The following is a 16,864-nucleotide window of genomic DNA, read 5'->3' as shown; positions in this document are numbered from 1 at the left end:
TGAGTATGTATTTGTTATTAATGAGCCTGCTTATCCTGTAGATGCTAGAAAGTTCTTATTCTACCTCATTACAGATACAATTGCCAGAGATTGCCTAACTTGAACACTGTGTTTTCCTGGAACAGCACACATGAGGCTATGCATAGCCAGAGGGGTGGGCCTTAGTAAATGTGCATAGATTTTTCTGTGTTTGAATTCACTTCATTATCCAAATTCTTCCCTTTCTGAAATACTAATCCTTGAGACTGCGGAGAACTTATTTCAATGTAGTACTTTTTTTCTTTTTCAGGATATATATACAAAGACTATATCTTTATGGTCTTATATTAATAGCCAGCTAGATGAATTTTCAAATCCCTTCTTTGTGAATTATGAAAACCATGTGTTATATCCTGTTGCTAGTATGAGTCACTTGGAATTGTGGGTAAATTATTATGTACGATGGAATCCACGGATGAGACCACAGGTAATTTTGTATTCTTTTTCTTTTTAAAAGAATAAGTCTTTCTTTTCAAATGAAGTTGGTATTATAAAAATGTGTGTATAGTAGATACTGACATATTGAAGGGCTATTGTTCTTAGAAGTCAAGGCTCCATCTTTTGTGTTCCCATTTCAGAAGGTTCCACCCACATATCAACCCTGATACCACTTGCTGAGTTAGAGTTCCAACTCTTACATGTATGTCTTCTGACAAAAGTATGAAAAGTATGAAAAGATGAACGTATCATCTCTTGCTGTGTTTGCTTCTGAATCTTATAAATTTCTGGGAGGTATTGTGGGTGGCACCTCTCTCTGCAAGTATACATATGGAGGCAATGGAGGCTTGGGAAAATGCACCGAGGTTCACTTCTAATGTAATAAGAAGAGGATTGTGATGAGTTGTCGAGCAGCTACAATAAAGTTTCCCTAGCCTGCTACATAATTTCACAGTAAAGAAACAGATTTTGACATTTAAAAAAAGGTACAGTGCACAACAGAGGCCAATCAAGCAAGCCTCCCTCCCACTTGTTCTGTTCAGTGGCTGAGCTTTTGATGCTCCTGGAGTGCTCCCCTGATCAGATATACCAGAGCTTCGACCCAGCCTTGCTCTCCACCCTTAATCTTCTCCACATTGAAGCGTGGTTAATAAAAGCCCAGAGACTGAAATTGGGGTTCAACCTGAAGATCTGAAAAGCAAAGCAGCCAGCCACTGGCTCCTACCTCTATCTCAGTTCGAAATGGTGATCCTGCCTCCAGGAATCTCAGAATGAGACTGTGACTGAGAGCTGCCCCCTCCCATCTTATATTGCTCTCTAGGGCTGGGATTAAGGGTGTGCACCACTACTGCCCGGTTTCTATGGCAAACTAGTGTGTCTACTGGGATTAAAGGTGTGTATCACCACTTGGCTGGACTATAAAGCTGACCAGTGGGGCTGTTTTACTCTCTGATCCTCAGGTAAGCTTTATTTACTAAAATACGAGTGAAATGCTGCTGTACCACATAGGTAGCCAGACCTGGCGGGGTCTAGGTCTAGAAAGATGTCATACAGAGGCAGCCTTCTGCTGCGATTTTTGTTGTTTCTTGAGTTTAATACTCTGGTGGTTTAAAGGACAGCTAACAGGAATATGTTGTTAGTTTTTGCTTTAACATCACTAATTTCATCATCCAAGGACCAGAAACTCATCCTGCTCCTCATCGATCCCTCACCTGAAGTCTGTACACTCTCTATTTCTTCCTTAAGCCCCGCTAGCTAGGGGAAAGTTGAAACTACTCCTTTCTGTTTTCTTTGCCGAGAATGGAACTCCAGGTGCTACCATCACTTTGCTTACCCTCCCTCACCTAGACAGTGCGCTCACTTTTGCACTCAGCTGTGCCCTTCAGCTGACATATACATATCTCCTCCCCTGATCTTCTTTTGTGTGACATTGCAGCCCAGGCTGAGGGCTTTTTCTGATGCTTTTCTATTAAATTCCAAATGTTCTACATGGCTAGAGCTTTCTTCCTCTACATTCTGAGTTAGCCCTGCCACCCTTGGACCTCGGGAATATTCTCTGAAACTATGTGATCAGACTGAGCCCAGCACTTGCCCTCCTTGCAAGGCCAGGTCCTAGGTCCAGGCCCTATGCTCCCCATGGCCTATACCTCTACTGCCCCTTCTCTTTCAGTGCTAGTGGCTCATCAGAGCCCCACAGAGATGGAAGTGCAAGGGGCATGTCTGTGCTTCACTGCAATCCAGAAATACTTGCCTTTCTGACCTTATCAGTATTTTTGTACTGGGCTATTTCAGGGTCCGATGAGCACTTCTTTTTCAGTAAGTAGAATCAGATTTATCAAAAATATATTACTATTTGATTAGTGTGTGTTGTACAATGGCACATGCAGGGGTTTCATTATGACATTTCCATATATAACACATAATATTATTTGATTATAATAAGCTGTCATTGCCCATTTACCTATTCACTCTTTCCCCCTTCCATATCCCTCATAGTTCTCCTTTACTTACCATGTTTCCCTTGCCCAGATTTCTCATGTGGCTTAGGAAACCAAGCGTGTATTCCACTTGCAGCAGCTTCCTCCTGTTGTATATTTTTGTCATGCTTAGGCACCTGACTGAGTAACAGAAAAGTTGGGCTATTATACCATGTTGCAAACTGGCCACTTTATATTACTTAGAAAAGGCTACTAAAGAGTTGTCTTGATGACTCATGACTAGGCATATAGAGTGGGTGGAATGTCTTTAACATTAGGGGAATACCAAGTCAGTGCACTCTGGGAAATGAGTGGCTTCTCAGGGACTGCAGGAGTTGCCATCTGCCCATACCCATACTCTGTACTCATCAGGTTGCAAACTTGAAGGGTGGTGAAGCTATGTAGAAAGCATCCTCATAGCTATGTAGATTCCTTCTGCTAGTGCTTAGCAACATGTCTTCATTGCACACTCCTGCAGTGGAGGGCTGCCAGGGACCAAGTCATTCGTAAAACTTATAGCCTGCAAGAGAGTCTGTCTCTAAATGCAAACTGCAGACAGTTTCCTATAAAGGTAAGCAAATCAGGGTTCAGCATGTCGAGGGCAATGAAGAGCCATAGCATTGCTGCTATCTTGCACCTCTGTGTTTCACTGAGCATATAACTTCACTTAATACTCATGAAAGTCCCACACAAAGAGTGAAAAAATGACAGAAAGAAACCAGAACTCATCCAGCACCTTGCTGCCTGGTACATGTTGGCATGCACATGCCCCTGTCCAGGGTCAAACTCCATCTTTATCAGTGATTTGCTGCCAGATCTAGAACAAGGTCCTGAGCCTTCATAGGGGCATGTAAGCATGATCTGCACCAAGTAGTTCATAGCACCATGCTGTCATACTGGCCAAGTGACAGGCGTGGGAAGGCAGCACTCTGTTTTCCCTCAACAGTGCTGTGCAAAAGGGAGGACTGAGAAGGCTATCTACGAGTCATAGTTTCCCCTGAATGTAGCAAATGCACACCAATACCTCCTAAGCATGCTGAGCATACAGTGTTTTGGGAGGTCATGCAGAACTTTGGTGACGGCAATTCTAGAGGGGTAGGTGACATTTGTGTGGCAAGGCCAGGTTGTGTTCGGAAAATATTGCTTCTCCACTGCCAGCATTCAGATAGAGGAAAGGGTGATGCACTGAAGACTGGGGCTGGGAAATATACAGGTAGATGGTGTGGATAGAAAATGGAGCCAGCTGAAGTAGAGAAAAGTGTGCAGAAGAAAGTAAGGACACAAGACATCAGGTTTCTGAGACAAAGAAGTAGTAAAATTGGCCACTGAGGACCTCCGTATCAGCATCCAGCAAAGAATGGGTATGGTGTATGGCAGTGGGTATCCTCTTAGGGCCCTCTTGGCTTGAATCTTATACATGCCCAAGAGATAGACATGACTGGCCTTTTCCTGGGCATTTTCTCTAATATAACCACATTGTAGCTAAGCCTCAGGGTTTTCTATTCCTTCAGGCATGCCTCTGCATACCTAAAAATGCAATTGAAATGTGAGAAAACATACCAAAAGCTACATGAAAATATAAGGCGATAGCAGTTCACTGAGCAACCATGGGTCCCAGACCCTGCATGTTTTGCTCCCAAGATCCCATGTGAGTTACTGATGAAGACTTGATTGCAAAGTATTATTACCACCTGTGACTGGGCTAAATGATCCCATGCCTGTGGTAAATAAGACAGACATCTTGAGAGGAATGGAGCATTCCCCCAGAGCACCATGGCCTCTAGAGCCAGCCTTTGCTATATGATAATGGTGTTTCTGACTTTCTCTTTCTGGAGCCTGCCAAAATGGAGTTTTGATTTTTTTTTTTTTTAACATTCCTGTTGTTTGAGACACCTGGCTGTCTTTGCTCGTTCTCCTCCTGTCAGTCTTGCTGGGTCTCTCCCATCCCACTAAGAAGGATGATTGCCAGTAACACTCAGAATGATAGTTTCAAGTATTTGAGGGTATAGAAGCAGGACCTGGTAAGAGGTGGGCCAGAGAAGTAGGCTGGCCTTAGAGGCCAAGCTCAGGGTCTTACTCTTAGTCCTGAGGAAGTAGACACTGAGGAGTGGTATGTGGTGAGCCATATTGTCTCCCTGAGGCTTAGGACCAAATCCAGTAGCTGCTGTGTGTACAATGAACTGGAAAGGAAACAGGGCTCTCCAGACCATCCCCATACCTCCTTTGTCCGCAGCTTGTGACCTTTGCTGCTCAACATCACCCCCAGTCTGAGAAATCTATATGGTCATTTTTGTCTATACGGGAAAAGCTGGGCCTCCAATCTGGGCTCCTAGTAGGTACTGAGGGTGTCTGTTAGCTTAGAAAGCTGGGTGTGATGAGCATAAACACGAGGACCTTCTCATCGCTTTGTTCTGCTCCCCCACCATCATCAGGTGGGTCTAAAAGATAATCAGGGTGAAACAATGAAAATGCACTAGTTGGGAAACAAAGGGCTGGTCTCCTGGCGCACCTGCGTGCTGGTAATGCCCTTTAGGGGCTTTCCGCCAGCTCCTGTTCCAGGTGATGAAACATGGAGGTCTGTGCTGAAGAGAGTGCTGACTTCCTGGAAGTGTTTATAAAATACACAAGTACAGGGCTAATGGAGCTGGGGGCTGACGAACACTGCTTAGTCCGGCAGCTGCGAAGAAGCTGCTTGCACTTCCGACTCTTCCAAAGGCTGCCTTGTTGACTTGTGGCTACACCTGAACCTGTTTGCTCCTTCCTGAGAGCAAAGAGAATGGAGATTGAGGATGGCCTGCCTACCCCAGTGCCTTTTCATGCCTAGCTTGGCCCCAGGGGCTGCAGGACAGCCTGGGTAACCATCAAAAGCTCCTAACTTGTGGAGACGGAATCACTGTGCTGGTTAGTTTTATGTCAGTGTGACACAGGCTAATGTTATCTGGGAAGAAGGACACTCAACTGAGAAAATGACTCCATAAAACTGGCCTGTGGTGTATTTTCTTGATTGGTGATTGATGTAGGAGGGCAATGCCACCCCTAGTCTGATGACCCTGGGTTCTATAAGAAAGCAGGATGGGCAAGCCATGAGAAACAAGCCAGCAAGCAGCACTCCTCCATGGCCTCTTCTTCAGCTCCTACCCCCAGGTTCCTGCTTTGAGCTCCTGCCCTGGCTTCCCTTGATGAGTGTGGCCTGAGAGCTGTAAGCTGAAACAAACCCTTTCCTCCTCAAGTTGTTTTGGGTTCTGGTGTAATATCACAGAAATAAAAACCCTGACCTTAGAAGACAGTCACTTACACTTGGTGAAACATTGGTCAGTGGTCAGGAGTCTGGGCACATAAGTGTCTGGGTGGTAAAGAACCATTAGGCTATGAGCCTAGATACTGAAATGCTGTATTTGGAACAAACCATGGTCCAGCAGCATTGTGCTAACAGCCTTATCTCTGTTCACTGCCAGATGCCAATTCACCAGAATCTCAAGGAGCTGCTGGCTGTCAAGGCTGAGCTGCAGAAGCGTGTGGAAGATCTGCAGCGGGAGGTGGCCACACGAGCCATCTCAGCTTCTGAGAGAGGCTCCTCGCCTACCCACTCGGTCACTCCTGTCCACACCTCAGTCTGATGAACAAGGCCAGTGTCCTGGGCCAACCATCCTTCTGCTCTACTGTCTTCCAGCAGCTCAGGGACCTGGCCAATGATTTTATGGTTCTAGCTTGTCATCTTAGGATTAGGTCCAGAGACCATTTGTGTGGCTAGGTGACAGCTCCTATTAATAAGTTCTTTTATGTGAACAGCCTGTGACTTTCTTGAGGGCAGTCTCACAGGGGCATAAGATGTGACACCCACTCTGTGAGCTACCTTGTCTTATACAGGTAGCTTGGGAAAAACTAGATTGAATACAGTGTGGTATTTCAGCTTAAGAGAATCTCCTACTACTTCTTTCCAAGTTAAGTCCTTTGTTAGGAACAACCTGTTCACGTATAGAACGCATTACAAGCCATGTGGCTTCTCTCAGCCATTCAGCACAATTTGAAAACTGGTTCTAAATGAAATGCTAGTGTGGCAAATGGACCACTGCCACTTGTTCTGCAGTTATCTTCATGCAAGAAGTCCTCCTGTACAATTGGTACAATATGTACTGCTGTGTACATACAAGGTATTTTTTAAAGAGAAACATGCCTTTATTTTCCTATGTCCTTTTTTATGTTTAGAATAGTTGTCTCAGGAGTCATTTGCTGAACTGTGCTGTATGAGAAATTCTTGCCCAACAGAGTTTATGCTGACTTTTGTGTGGTACATTTGAATTAAGATTTCAGATATGTCATCTCAGTGGCAATGTAGTATTGTTCTAACTCTGGGACTTGCCTTTTGAGGCGGCACAACCCATTCATTCACTGATAGAGGTAACAGAGAACTATGAATGCTCAGTCCTCTGGCCTTGTTGCAGGTAAACTGAGGGCTCAAGCAGCAATTCTCTGTGTGTGTTGACAGCTCTCTAAAGGATCAAGTCTTGGGAATTGTTCTGGCCATTGAACCCTGCATCCTACGACCTGTTAAGATGTCCAGCAGCCGTGTCAGAGCAAGTCTGCTTTCCCTGCTATATACCGGGACACCATGTCTTCATTTATCACAGTCCCTTCTCAGTTTACCTAATAGCTGCCTGTCCATTCTTTAAAGCAACCAATGTGTTGCAGCTTTGGTTTGGAAAGCATAGCATGCTCTTCCTTCCTTGCTTTTCCTTTCTCGGAGCCACCCTTGGCTATCCAGGCCTCACTCCGCAGTTAACAAATGGGCTCTGCTACTCCAGCAGTCCTTCTAGGAATGAATTTCCCATCAGCTCCTCTGTGTGCAGTGCCAGCATCCCCACCCCCGCTGACATGCCTAGTTTTGCATGTCACTAGGTCCTTCAGAGTTGGAGATGCGTTCGAAGCTGACAGAGTCGGCCCCTGAGCAGAGATGCATCACATCTTCCTCTGCTCAGCGTCAACTCACTGGATGCCATGCAGTTCTACATGTTGACCTCAGTTTTCAAAACATATTCGTAAAGGGTTTTCTACAGCTGAATACATAGAAAGTAGATGATTTTCAACTTGGAACATTCTGATTCTTACAGAAAACTATCCAACCATAAGATAACTAGAGACATTTATTCAAAGTTTGATAAGCTAAGATCAAGTCTCCATTTTTATCATCTAGGGGATTTGTTTCTAAACTATAGTTTGTCATATTAGTTTTGATTTATTCTCCTCATAATACAACACCTTATTTGTAAATGGATAAACTGCCATGCCATGAGTTCAGGGCCACCTTTAACTGTATATTGAGTTCTGGACCAGCTGGGCTATTTTGTGGAACCCTCTCTCAAAGTCAATACCAAAAAGAAAATAACACAAACTACAATATTTTTCCTTCATATAATTTTTAAAACTGGGAACATTTTCCCTAGAAATACTATGTAATTCCCCAGCAACAACAGGACTACTAAACATAGGGTGGGCTGGATGATGCTTTGACAGAACCAGAGAAGCGATAGGGACCACTGCTTGGTGGTCAGCCACCCTGGCACAGATTGGGATCTGTCCCCTCGTCAGGCCACGTCCTCCCCCCAGCTGTGTGCCTGCAGCACCCCAATGAATCTCCATTGGATTTTAAAGAAGCACAACAGAGTATTTCCCTTTGTTTGTTTCTAGCACAGAACTGTTTCTAAAACAACTTGAAGTGTAGTTTTCTTATAGAAACAATTATTTCATGTTTGTTTTATTTAAGTACTAGAATGTAAAACCTTTAAGGTTCAGATTTTTAAACAACTAGTATAATATTGTATTTGCCTCATCTGATGCACTGTATCCCAACCTGTAATTAAAATTAATATGTTTGCTCCCTGGTCTTTTTGTTGTCTCTTTTGACCATTCCAGTAGCTTTCCACCTGAGGAAAATGAGTGCTAATAAAGTAGCATGTTGAATGCTTACTATGCTCTTGCCACAGTTAATATATGTAAAGTGCCCAATGCTACTTGATTGACTTACTAAGTTGTCAGTAATTTAGTGTGAGTCTTGAGTGTTTGGGCTGGAACAGGTAGGTGATCTGATTTTCAAATCTGAAAGTCCCCTTGTTCATAACCTTGAAGAAAAACATTTCAACAGAAGATACAAAGACCTGGAGTAAGCAGAAGCAGTGGGTTCTCCTTATGCAAATACACTGTTCTCTTCAGTCCTTGTCGGCTCTATGGGACTGTGTACTTTTTTCAAGGTTCTAAAACCTAGTGTGAAATTACACCACCTCCTGTGTGCCACCATTCTTTAAGGGTATTACTCACCCTCTTCATGTGAATCATGGCTGAGTTAGCAAGAGAGCCCAATATTAGGCACAAGAGGGTTGGACTGCCTCCCAGACTGCCACCTGTAATAGTGCCCCATGGAAGAAAGCACACTCATTCCTGGCTCACTTTCAGGTCTGAGCAGGATGCTCCAGAGCTACCTGGATGGTAGGGCCAATGCTCATCCTCTTGAAGGAACTGATGCTATGGCAAAGGTGCTCTGCTTCGGCCTCCCCTCATTCTAGTACATCAGACAGTTCCTATGCTGTGTGAGCCTACCAGCCGTGATGCTATGGCAAAGGCGCTCTGCTTTGGCCTCTCCTCATTCTAGTACATCAGACAGTTCCTATGCCGTGTGAGCCTACCAGCCGTGAGACTGGACACTTTTGGAGGGGACTAATAGCAAAATGCCAACCTGCCCAACACACACCTTTGGCTGGGGAAATGGGAATGAAGTCAGTGTCATATCACAAATGACAGTAGGTAAAGATGGATATCATCAGAACAGAAGAAGCTGTTGAATTCCATTTTGTTTAATGCAAACACTAGACCATTTACAATTCACACTTGGACACAAGCACATAAAACAATGTACAGGGATTCTGGCAGTCTCCAACACATTTTCCTCAGAGAACTGGTACTAACTACAGCCCAAATGGCTGAGACAGCAGGCCTGTCCCACAGCAGGGTGGGCAGTCCCCTGCATCCAGCCACTTGAGAATGTTGAGCTTTTTTGACGTTCTTCCTGTCGAGTCACACCTCTAGAGATCTGATCTTGGCAATTGGCTCTTCCACTACATTCACTTTCTCCCATCTATTACCTGGGACTAGCCCAAGTTGGCCAGCTCAGCCTTCAGCGGGGACATAGAAGACCAGTCCCATGACTTCTGCAGGCCACAATGCCCCAGCAAGTATAAAATGCCAGTGGGAAGGAGGAGCCCGGCCCCTGGGATGAGACTGTATGAACAGGAGGCCGATGGCCCGCCCAGGCCTGTCCAGCCACTTAGCTAGCGCCTGCGGGCTGAGTGATGGGTTTTATGCAGAAGGGCTTTATGCAGAAGGCACCGAGGTAGCTAAGGGAGAGCAAAGTAGAGCTCTTTTTCACTGGAACCAGTGCTATTGAGAAAACAATTTCACAAGAGGGCATTTATTTTACATCATGGCTGTGGGGTTCAAGGGCTTTTGCCTTCAGACAGGCCTCAGCATAAAGGTGAAGTAGACAACCCCCCTGAGATTACCTTAGCCACACGTCAACAGGCCAGATACTAAAGTCTTCCTTAAGCCACCTCTAGCTCAGCACTGGCCAGAATGTGGCACCGCTGTCTCTTGATGTCCTTGGTGTCAGTGAGGCACAATTCTGAGGAAGTTGACAGCAATCTGACCAGCAAGTTAGAAGGTTCTGGAAACCGACACATCTTGCAAGCAATGTTTCCCTTGCTAATTAACTTGCTGAAGAACAAAGGGGGCTTCCTGAGGCCATGTTTTTCTTCCATCTTGGTGCCATTTCCCCAGTGTTCCAGCCTCCCTATCAGATCCACAGACCTAGTCTGCCTGGGACCAAAGGCCAGTCAAAAGGGGCATCTCATAGCCCACAGGTACACACATAGAACGAGTGTTCAGGCTGCTTGGAGACATGACACCACCAGCCCTCCACCATGAATAGTCTTTAAAGAACAAACACACTCAAGGCATGCATTAGACAGCACAAGGTTTCAGTGGTTTCTTAAGGTGGGTGTTGCCTTATCCCAGCTCAGCAGATGTGAAGGAGCCAATTCACAGTCTGGAATATATGGGGCCATCATGTCGTCCAGAGGAACTGTGAGTTTTGTAAGTAGGATCTTGCTTTCCCAGTGACACACGCTGTTTTCTGAAGTGCTTTTTGACAGGACAAACTATTAGTTCACATTACATTAGCTTAGCTTTCAATTGCAGGGTTCACTGCAGAGCTCACAGAAGCCAAGGGTCAAAAGTCAAAGGAACAATCCAGGAAGTAGCCAGCTCTGGCCCAAACTAGGTGGTAGCAGGCATCTCTGGGCCAGGTGAAGCCCTAGTTCTTGGTTTCCTGTATTTATCACAGTGAACATGTCTTCACTATAGCAGTGAGGACAAGCTACACAACTACAAAGGCAGCAGTGATATTCCACTCGGCTAAACCAGCTTCCCTTACCCCCCCCCCATCCCCATTTGCTCCTAATAAAGCAGCAACCATGCTTCTGGTTTCCATGTTCATTCTCAGGTTCTGTAGCTCTTGCTACCCAAATAAGATCATGTACAAGGCAGGGGTGAGCACCTACCCCAACCTGGTAGAAAACACGTTTCCAATGCAGAAGTTACCAGGCCAGCCAGAGACCCTTATGGAATCAGATGGGAATCAAGCCTGCAAGTCACAGCTCCCAAGTTCTCCGGATTCCTAAACTCAGGGTGAGGCGACCGTGAGATGCATGCTTGCACTAAAATAACTAAAGAGCTCGTGCCCCACCTGGACAAGCTCTCTGGAAGCAGAGCAATAGAAATCCGAAGTTGTGGAGAGAACAACAAAATGTTTTTAAACGCCTAGGGGTGTGTGTGTGTGTGTGGTGCACTTGGTGCTGGCCGATCTGCTTCTTGCAGAGGCCCCACTTGTACCAGACGCTAGCTGAGCAACCTGCTCACAGCTCTTAGTGGCCAGTGTCCCAGCAAGGCCTCCAACATTCTAGATGAAGAGTCTCATAGGACCTAGGGATTGCTTACGCAGAAATGTTCTCCTTCAGCGCTGTCTCCACCATCCTCTGGGACACCCTCACCTTGGTCTCCCTCCTTCTTCCCATGCTAAAGCTGGAGCAGGCTGTCTCTTTGACCCAGCAACTTGTAATGCTGGTGATCTGCTCAAGGCAGGTCTCAGGTCTCAGCACCAAGTCTCTTTGGAGTCACCATACTCTGCAGGACAGGGCACAGAAACGACACTCACAAACACCTAAGGTTTGTTTGTACAGAAAATTCAATACAAGAAGCCAGTGGCATGGGAAGAAACTTGAGGAAAAGGTCAGCAAATGAAATCTGGAGCTGGGTCACAAGCGATGGCACCCTTCCTGTGCACCTGCCACTGAACAGGGCCTCAGATCCGGGGTGCCTCAGGTGGTGGAGGCTCTGCAGACTGTGTTTCTTGTTTGGAGTATGTCACTGGGAAGAGAAGACATGTGTTAGGAGAGTTTGCGACCTCTGCTCTACCCAAGTCCCATTAGCAGTTTAATTCTGTGCTGCATGGGCAGGTCAGCACCTCCGAGGCCTGCTCACCGAGCCATGCATGAGTCCTGGATGCAAAGTTCAGGGTGGGTCAAGGGGAGTAAAGGCAGATGCCTGTCAGGCTGCACAAAGAGCCCTGCCTCCATTTCCTCATCTAGAAAATGGGCATGCTTCTGGATTAGTGGCTCTAAAGCATTCATCACAGCTCTTGGGTGTTCATCAGGGTTGGTGGAAGAATTACAGCTGTGACAGATATGGAAATGGCCTGTGGTGCTGCACTACCAGATAACTTCCAGAAGCAGTGGCCTGGGGACCTCATTCTCCATTACAGACCAGGTAGAGCCTCATCCTTCCTCAGCACCAGCCTCCATAGCTGCCATCCTGTAGCTCTGCTCTCTTTTCGTCTCGTCGGTGCCAGCACAGGCTCAGCTTTGGGAGAGCAGGCTACCTCACTGCCTCATGAAGCCAAGCTTCCCCAGGAGCAATCTTGGCCCACAAGAATGGTCCTCTCCCTCTCCTTTGGCCTTACCATATGTAGCCTCTAATTACTGGTAGCCACTGAACCCCAAAAGTGCTCAATAACCCCACAGAGGATAACAGAACTGGCTTTGAACTATGTGTCTCCTTGTCATTAGTCATTTTCTAACTGAAATCTCTAGAGACCATTACAGGTGAACAGAGACCTGCAATCCCAGCACTCAGGAGGTAGAAGCGGAGAATCAGAAATTCAAGGCTACTCCTAGCTACAAAGTGAATTTGAGGCTATCTTGCCTACCTGAGATTCTGTCACAAACATACAAAAGTTGAAAACAGAATAGAGGTCTAGATGCAAACCTTTCCCATGGATAAGCATGCCCAGGCCATATGTGTATGCTGGCAAAGAGGTAAGGTGTCCTGGGCTCACATTCAGATGATTCCACAGTTTGGGCTGAGCAGCAAAAGTACCTAGAAGTCATCACCATGGTGCCAGTGTCCCCATTCTTAAGAAACAGGGAGGCCAGCTGACCAGTCACAGGATACAGGCAGACCTGGGCCCCTGAAGATTTTGTAATGAGCAGACATTCCAGAAGCAGATTCTTATGGGCCTCCCTAACCCAGGTGTATTCAGTGTTGGAGCCTTCAGAGGGGGCACTGATGGAGAAGTCCTCACCTTGGGGTTCCTCACACACAACGGCTTCCAGGTTCTCCCCCTTCACATAGTCTGCATTGAGGCCCTCTGCAAAGAGCAAGAGCAAAGTCAAGGAGGAAACAAAGGAGCCCTCATGACTGAGAACTCCTGACTGTGTCTGTTATGACAGTAACCCTGCCAGAATCAGCCCCGTCCCTGAATCCCAGCACATCATCTTCGAGTCAAAGACTGGCCACCAAGGAGCACATTGCCCAGGACCGTCACTATCCTCGCAAACAGCATCATGCATCAAATACCCAACAATTCCCCTGCCCCTTTCCATAAAGGACCACTGCCACCATGTCAAGGCAAAGAGGGTACCAGATGACAGGGCTCCAGACCATTCATAAAACCATATGAGGCCCAGAGTCCAGGGAGGTAAAGAGGGAGCCAAGAGTTAAGGGAATGATTGATGGATGCAGGGTAAGGAGGGGCAGATATAGATGCACAGGAGCTCTCTCTGGAAACGCCAGCATGTGACCTTCCCAGCAGCTGCATGCACAAGGAAGCCATGGGAATGACTATTGTCCTTACTCATACTTGGAGGACCCAGGGTCTACGAGCAGCTGTTCCAGTCTAGTTTGTAATCTGAGTTTCCCCCCACCCCCACATTATCCTCAAGGACAATGAAGCAACTCAACAAAGCATCCTCTTCACTCGGTCAAAGGTCACCCATAACTCAAGGACTTGGAGCAGTGCTACACCCCTGTTTGTATAAGTGCCAGAGTCTTCTGTGTCTTCTCTCTTAACTGAGGGCCTGCAGGGAAAATGGGTTCTGATTCTAACTGACCAACTCACTGGACACAAGTCATTTTCCTGGCTTTTACCGGACATAATAGCTGTTGGGTTCAAAGGGAAAGTCAGATGGGCCTGTGAAAAATGTAGGTAGTATTCTCCAGCAGGGGTGGTTAACTACCATGCAAAGCCAGGCAGGCGATGGCCCCAGTGCCAATGGGCAGGAGCTGGAAGACGTGCCCTGGGCTTCCAGTCCACTGCCCATACTCCCATTTGGCAAGCAGGAGATAGCCTTTTTCCTCCAGTGGCTTCTGGGATATGTTCACCTACGGGTATGAGTGCCCCCCACCCCATGGACACGCCTGACTCCAGTTATCTTGGGCCTGGGAATAGATGAGGCGGCAGCTTACAACATGTCAGGAAAAGCTACAGATGGTATGGTCACAGGCAAATTGGTGAATGCCAGGGAGAGAGGCTAGGTGGAGAGCAGGGAGAAGGGAATAGTGAGGCTTCCAGGGCCAAAGCACAAGAAACATGAGAAGTCAAAGCACATGGTTACCTTGCCCTTCTGCTGCATCCAAAGGCAAGACACGAAGCTTAGAACTCTGGAGTAAGAACTCAGCTCCGGACAACAAACCCTTTGGGTATTTACGTGAGATTCACCGATACTTGGCCCTGAGAGTGGGCAGGGGAACTGAGTGTTCCCAAAATGGGAACCCCTTTGGTAGCAACAGGGGTTGGAGGCCAAAGAGGTAGGGGCAGGTTCTCCTGACATCCATCTCCCTGGGGCTTTCCAATCACTGGAGGCCACGCTTGACTCTAATCAGCAATCCGGTCAGACAGTGGAGATCAGAAGCACACACCTGTTTCTTACAAAGCTAACCACCCACACAAGCACCCTTGGAATCCTTCCTGATCGTGCGCTATCACAGTGGCAGTGACATTGCCTCACAAAGCTCCAGAATGGACAGTCAAGACAGGTGCAAGTTGAGTCTAGTCAGACATGGATATTGCAGGCTAATCCAGGCTCGAACAAGGTCAGCAGGGGGCGCTGTGGCAGCACAATGCAGCATGGCTGCTGCAGTCCCAGACTGGCCAGAGAGAAGGCTCCTTGGGAGAGGCCACCCCATGCCGGAACAGAAAGCAGAAAGGAGGGATGCAGAGGGGAAATGGCAAAGGCTGGGAGAGGACACCCCAGGCCGGAACAGTAAGGCTGTATCCTGGAGAAGGCAGAGCACATAGAAAGGGGAAATGGCTATGGCGAAGGAAGACTTCCTGGGGACAGGGAGAAGCCAAATGGCCAGGACTTTGAATGTCAAGTTCAGTTCAGGGTCTGGGCTGTGACTTGTAATCAATCATCAGGGAACGTGGGGAAGTCCAGTATATTTCAACAGTTCTCCCTGAAGGAGACGAGGTGCAAGGCAGACAGTCAGAGAGGAACGGATGGGCAACCAGAAGAGGGAAACGTGTGGGGCTCGTCAAGAGTAGGCACCGCGGGACTGCAGACTTCCAGCTTGGGAGGACAGACGCAGGAGCAGGAGAGACAATGAAGTCTAAGGTCCCAGCCCCATGTAAGCAAGTCAGCCTGCCTAGCCTGCTTGTTCAGCTTGGGAGCGCTCCTAACTGCCATGTCCTTAACAGATCAAGTGGGACAGATGAGGGCTGGACCAGACTCTCGCAGTCTCCCTCCCTTTGTGCCTCTCTGGCCTCACTGAAGCCCATCCACCCCATGAAGCTATGCTAGGCCTCTCCCATCAGTCCCTGTGACCCCATCTGTTAAGCCTGTAAATGTTACCTTATCTGGGATAGGGATCTTGCCAACACAAGTAAGGATCTCAGAATGCCTGCATTCAGGATTTAAGTTGGAGACAGCATTAAAGTAATGTAGTCACAAGCCAAGGAGCACCTGGATCGCCTGGAAAGCTAAAAGATGTGGTGCAGCATCTTCTCCAAGGTCTCTGCAAGGAGTGTGGTCCTATGGGTACCTGGTTTTGAGACAATGCCTTACACTATAGACCAGGCTAGACTGAAACTCACTTTGTAGCACAGATTGCTATGGAATCCCAATCCTCCTGCCCTCAGTCTTACTAATGCTGGGGTTATGGGCATGGCCATCACATTCAGTTGTTTGCAATCACAACAGTTCTCGGTCCTAGAAACCACAAGAAGCTAAGAACGCTGAGTAAGGAAGAGTTGCTCACTAGTGAACCACTCTGGTATGCCCTGATGGCTCCCACATCGGGGCAGGGAAAGAGGCTTTGGGTCTGAAGGACTTGCAACCTCTTCATTGCTAAAGCTGAATCCTGGACTGGCTTCCCTAACCACATAAGAGGAGAAATGATGAGAAAACCATGGCACAAATGGACCTGCTACAGTGCCTCCAACAGAATTAGATGTTTAGCAGTTGTGAAGACAGATCCAGGCCTCCAGCTGGTCCCAGGCCTGCCCATCACTGTCTAAGAGCATCACTGAGCAGGAGACTGGCTAGAAATTAATTAAAAAAACCTATTTGCTAAATGATATTAATGACTTTGATCAGTCACACAGAATAGCATGTTTCTCTCAGTTAATTCCTAACTTTGCCCATAGCTCAGGTTCAAAGTGTTTTTTTTTTTTTTTTTTTTTTTTTGGTTTTTCGAGACAGGGTTTCTCTGTGGTTTTGGAGCCTGTCCCCTGGAACTAGCTCTGTAGACCAGGCTGGTCTCGAACTCACAGAGATCCGCCTGCCTCTGCCTCCTAAGTGCTGGGATTAAAGGCGTGCGCCACCATCGCCCGGCAAAGTGTTAGCTTTTTACCTCTTCACAAGGTCATCTTGAGAATGCTTAGGTAGGAAAAATCTAGTCTTCATCCCCAAATATTTCCGTGTTCCTACCCACCCTAGCACCAAGCTTGTGGGTGCAGGTGCATGTAGCATCCCTGACAAAAATGTTCTACAAGAGTAAAGGAATAGGCAATATTGTGCTCAGATGATCAA

General features: G+C 47.0%; 2 protein-coding genes across 7 annotated transcripts in view; one reads left to right on the top strand and one right to left on the bottom strand.

The window, feature by feature from the left end:
• Positions 1-6,239, top strand: part of Mtmr1 (myotubularin related protein 1) — a 65,482-nt gene extending 59,243 nt beyond the window's left edge. For all 6 annotated transcript variants that reach the window (XM_057759090.1, XM_057759089.1, XM_057759087.1 and 3 more), the window contains 2 exons: positions 290-466; positions 5,909-6,239. In XM_057759090.1, the coding sequence (XP_057615073.1) occupies positions 290-466; positions 5,909-6,070 (339 nt within the window). In that variant the 3' untranslated portion in view covers positions 6,071-6,239. The remainder of the gene's footprint in view (positions 1-289; positions 467-5,908) is intronic.
• Positions 6,240-9,288: 3,049 nt separating this feature from the next.
• Cd99l2 (CD99 molecule like 2) overlaps positions 9,289-16,864 on the bottom strand; it is an 85,040-nt gene continuing 77,464 nt past the window's right edge. The window contains exons 10-11 of the mRNA XM_057760224.1: positions 13,138-13,203; positions 9,289-11,924 (exon numbers count right to left, since the gene is read on the bottom strand). Coding sequence (XP_057616207.1) covers positions 11,860-11,924; positions 13,138-13,203 — 131 coding nt within the window. The 3' untranslated portion in view covers positions 9,289-11,859. The remainder of the gene's footprint in view (positions 11,925-13,137; positions 13,204-16,864) is intronic.

The sequence above is a fragment of the Chionomys nivalis genome, chromosome X (assembly GCF_950005125.1).
Source record: "Chionomys nivalis chromosome X, mChiNiv1.1, whole genome shotgun sequence".
Taxonomy (NCBI): domain Eukaryota; kingdom Metazoa; phylum Chordata; class Mammalia; order Rodentia; family Cricetidae; genus Chionomys; species Chionomys nivalis.
Note: the sequence above shows the minus strand (reverse complement) of the source record. Positions and strands in the feature narration are given on the sequence as shown.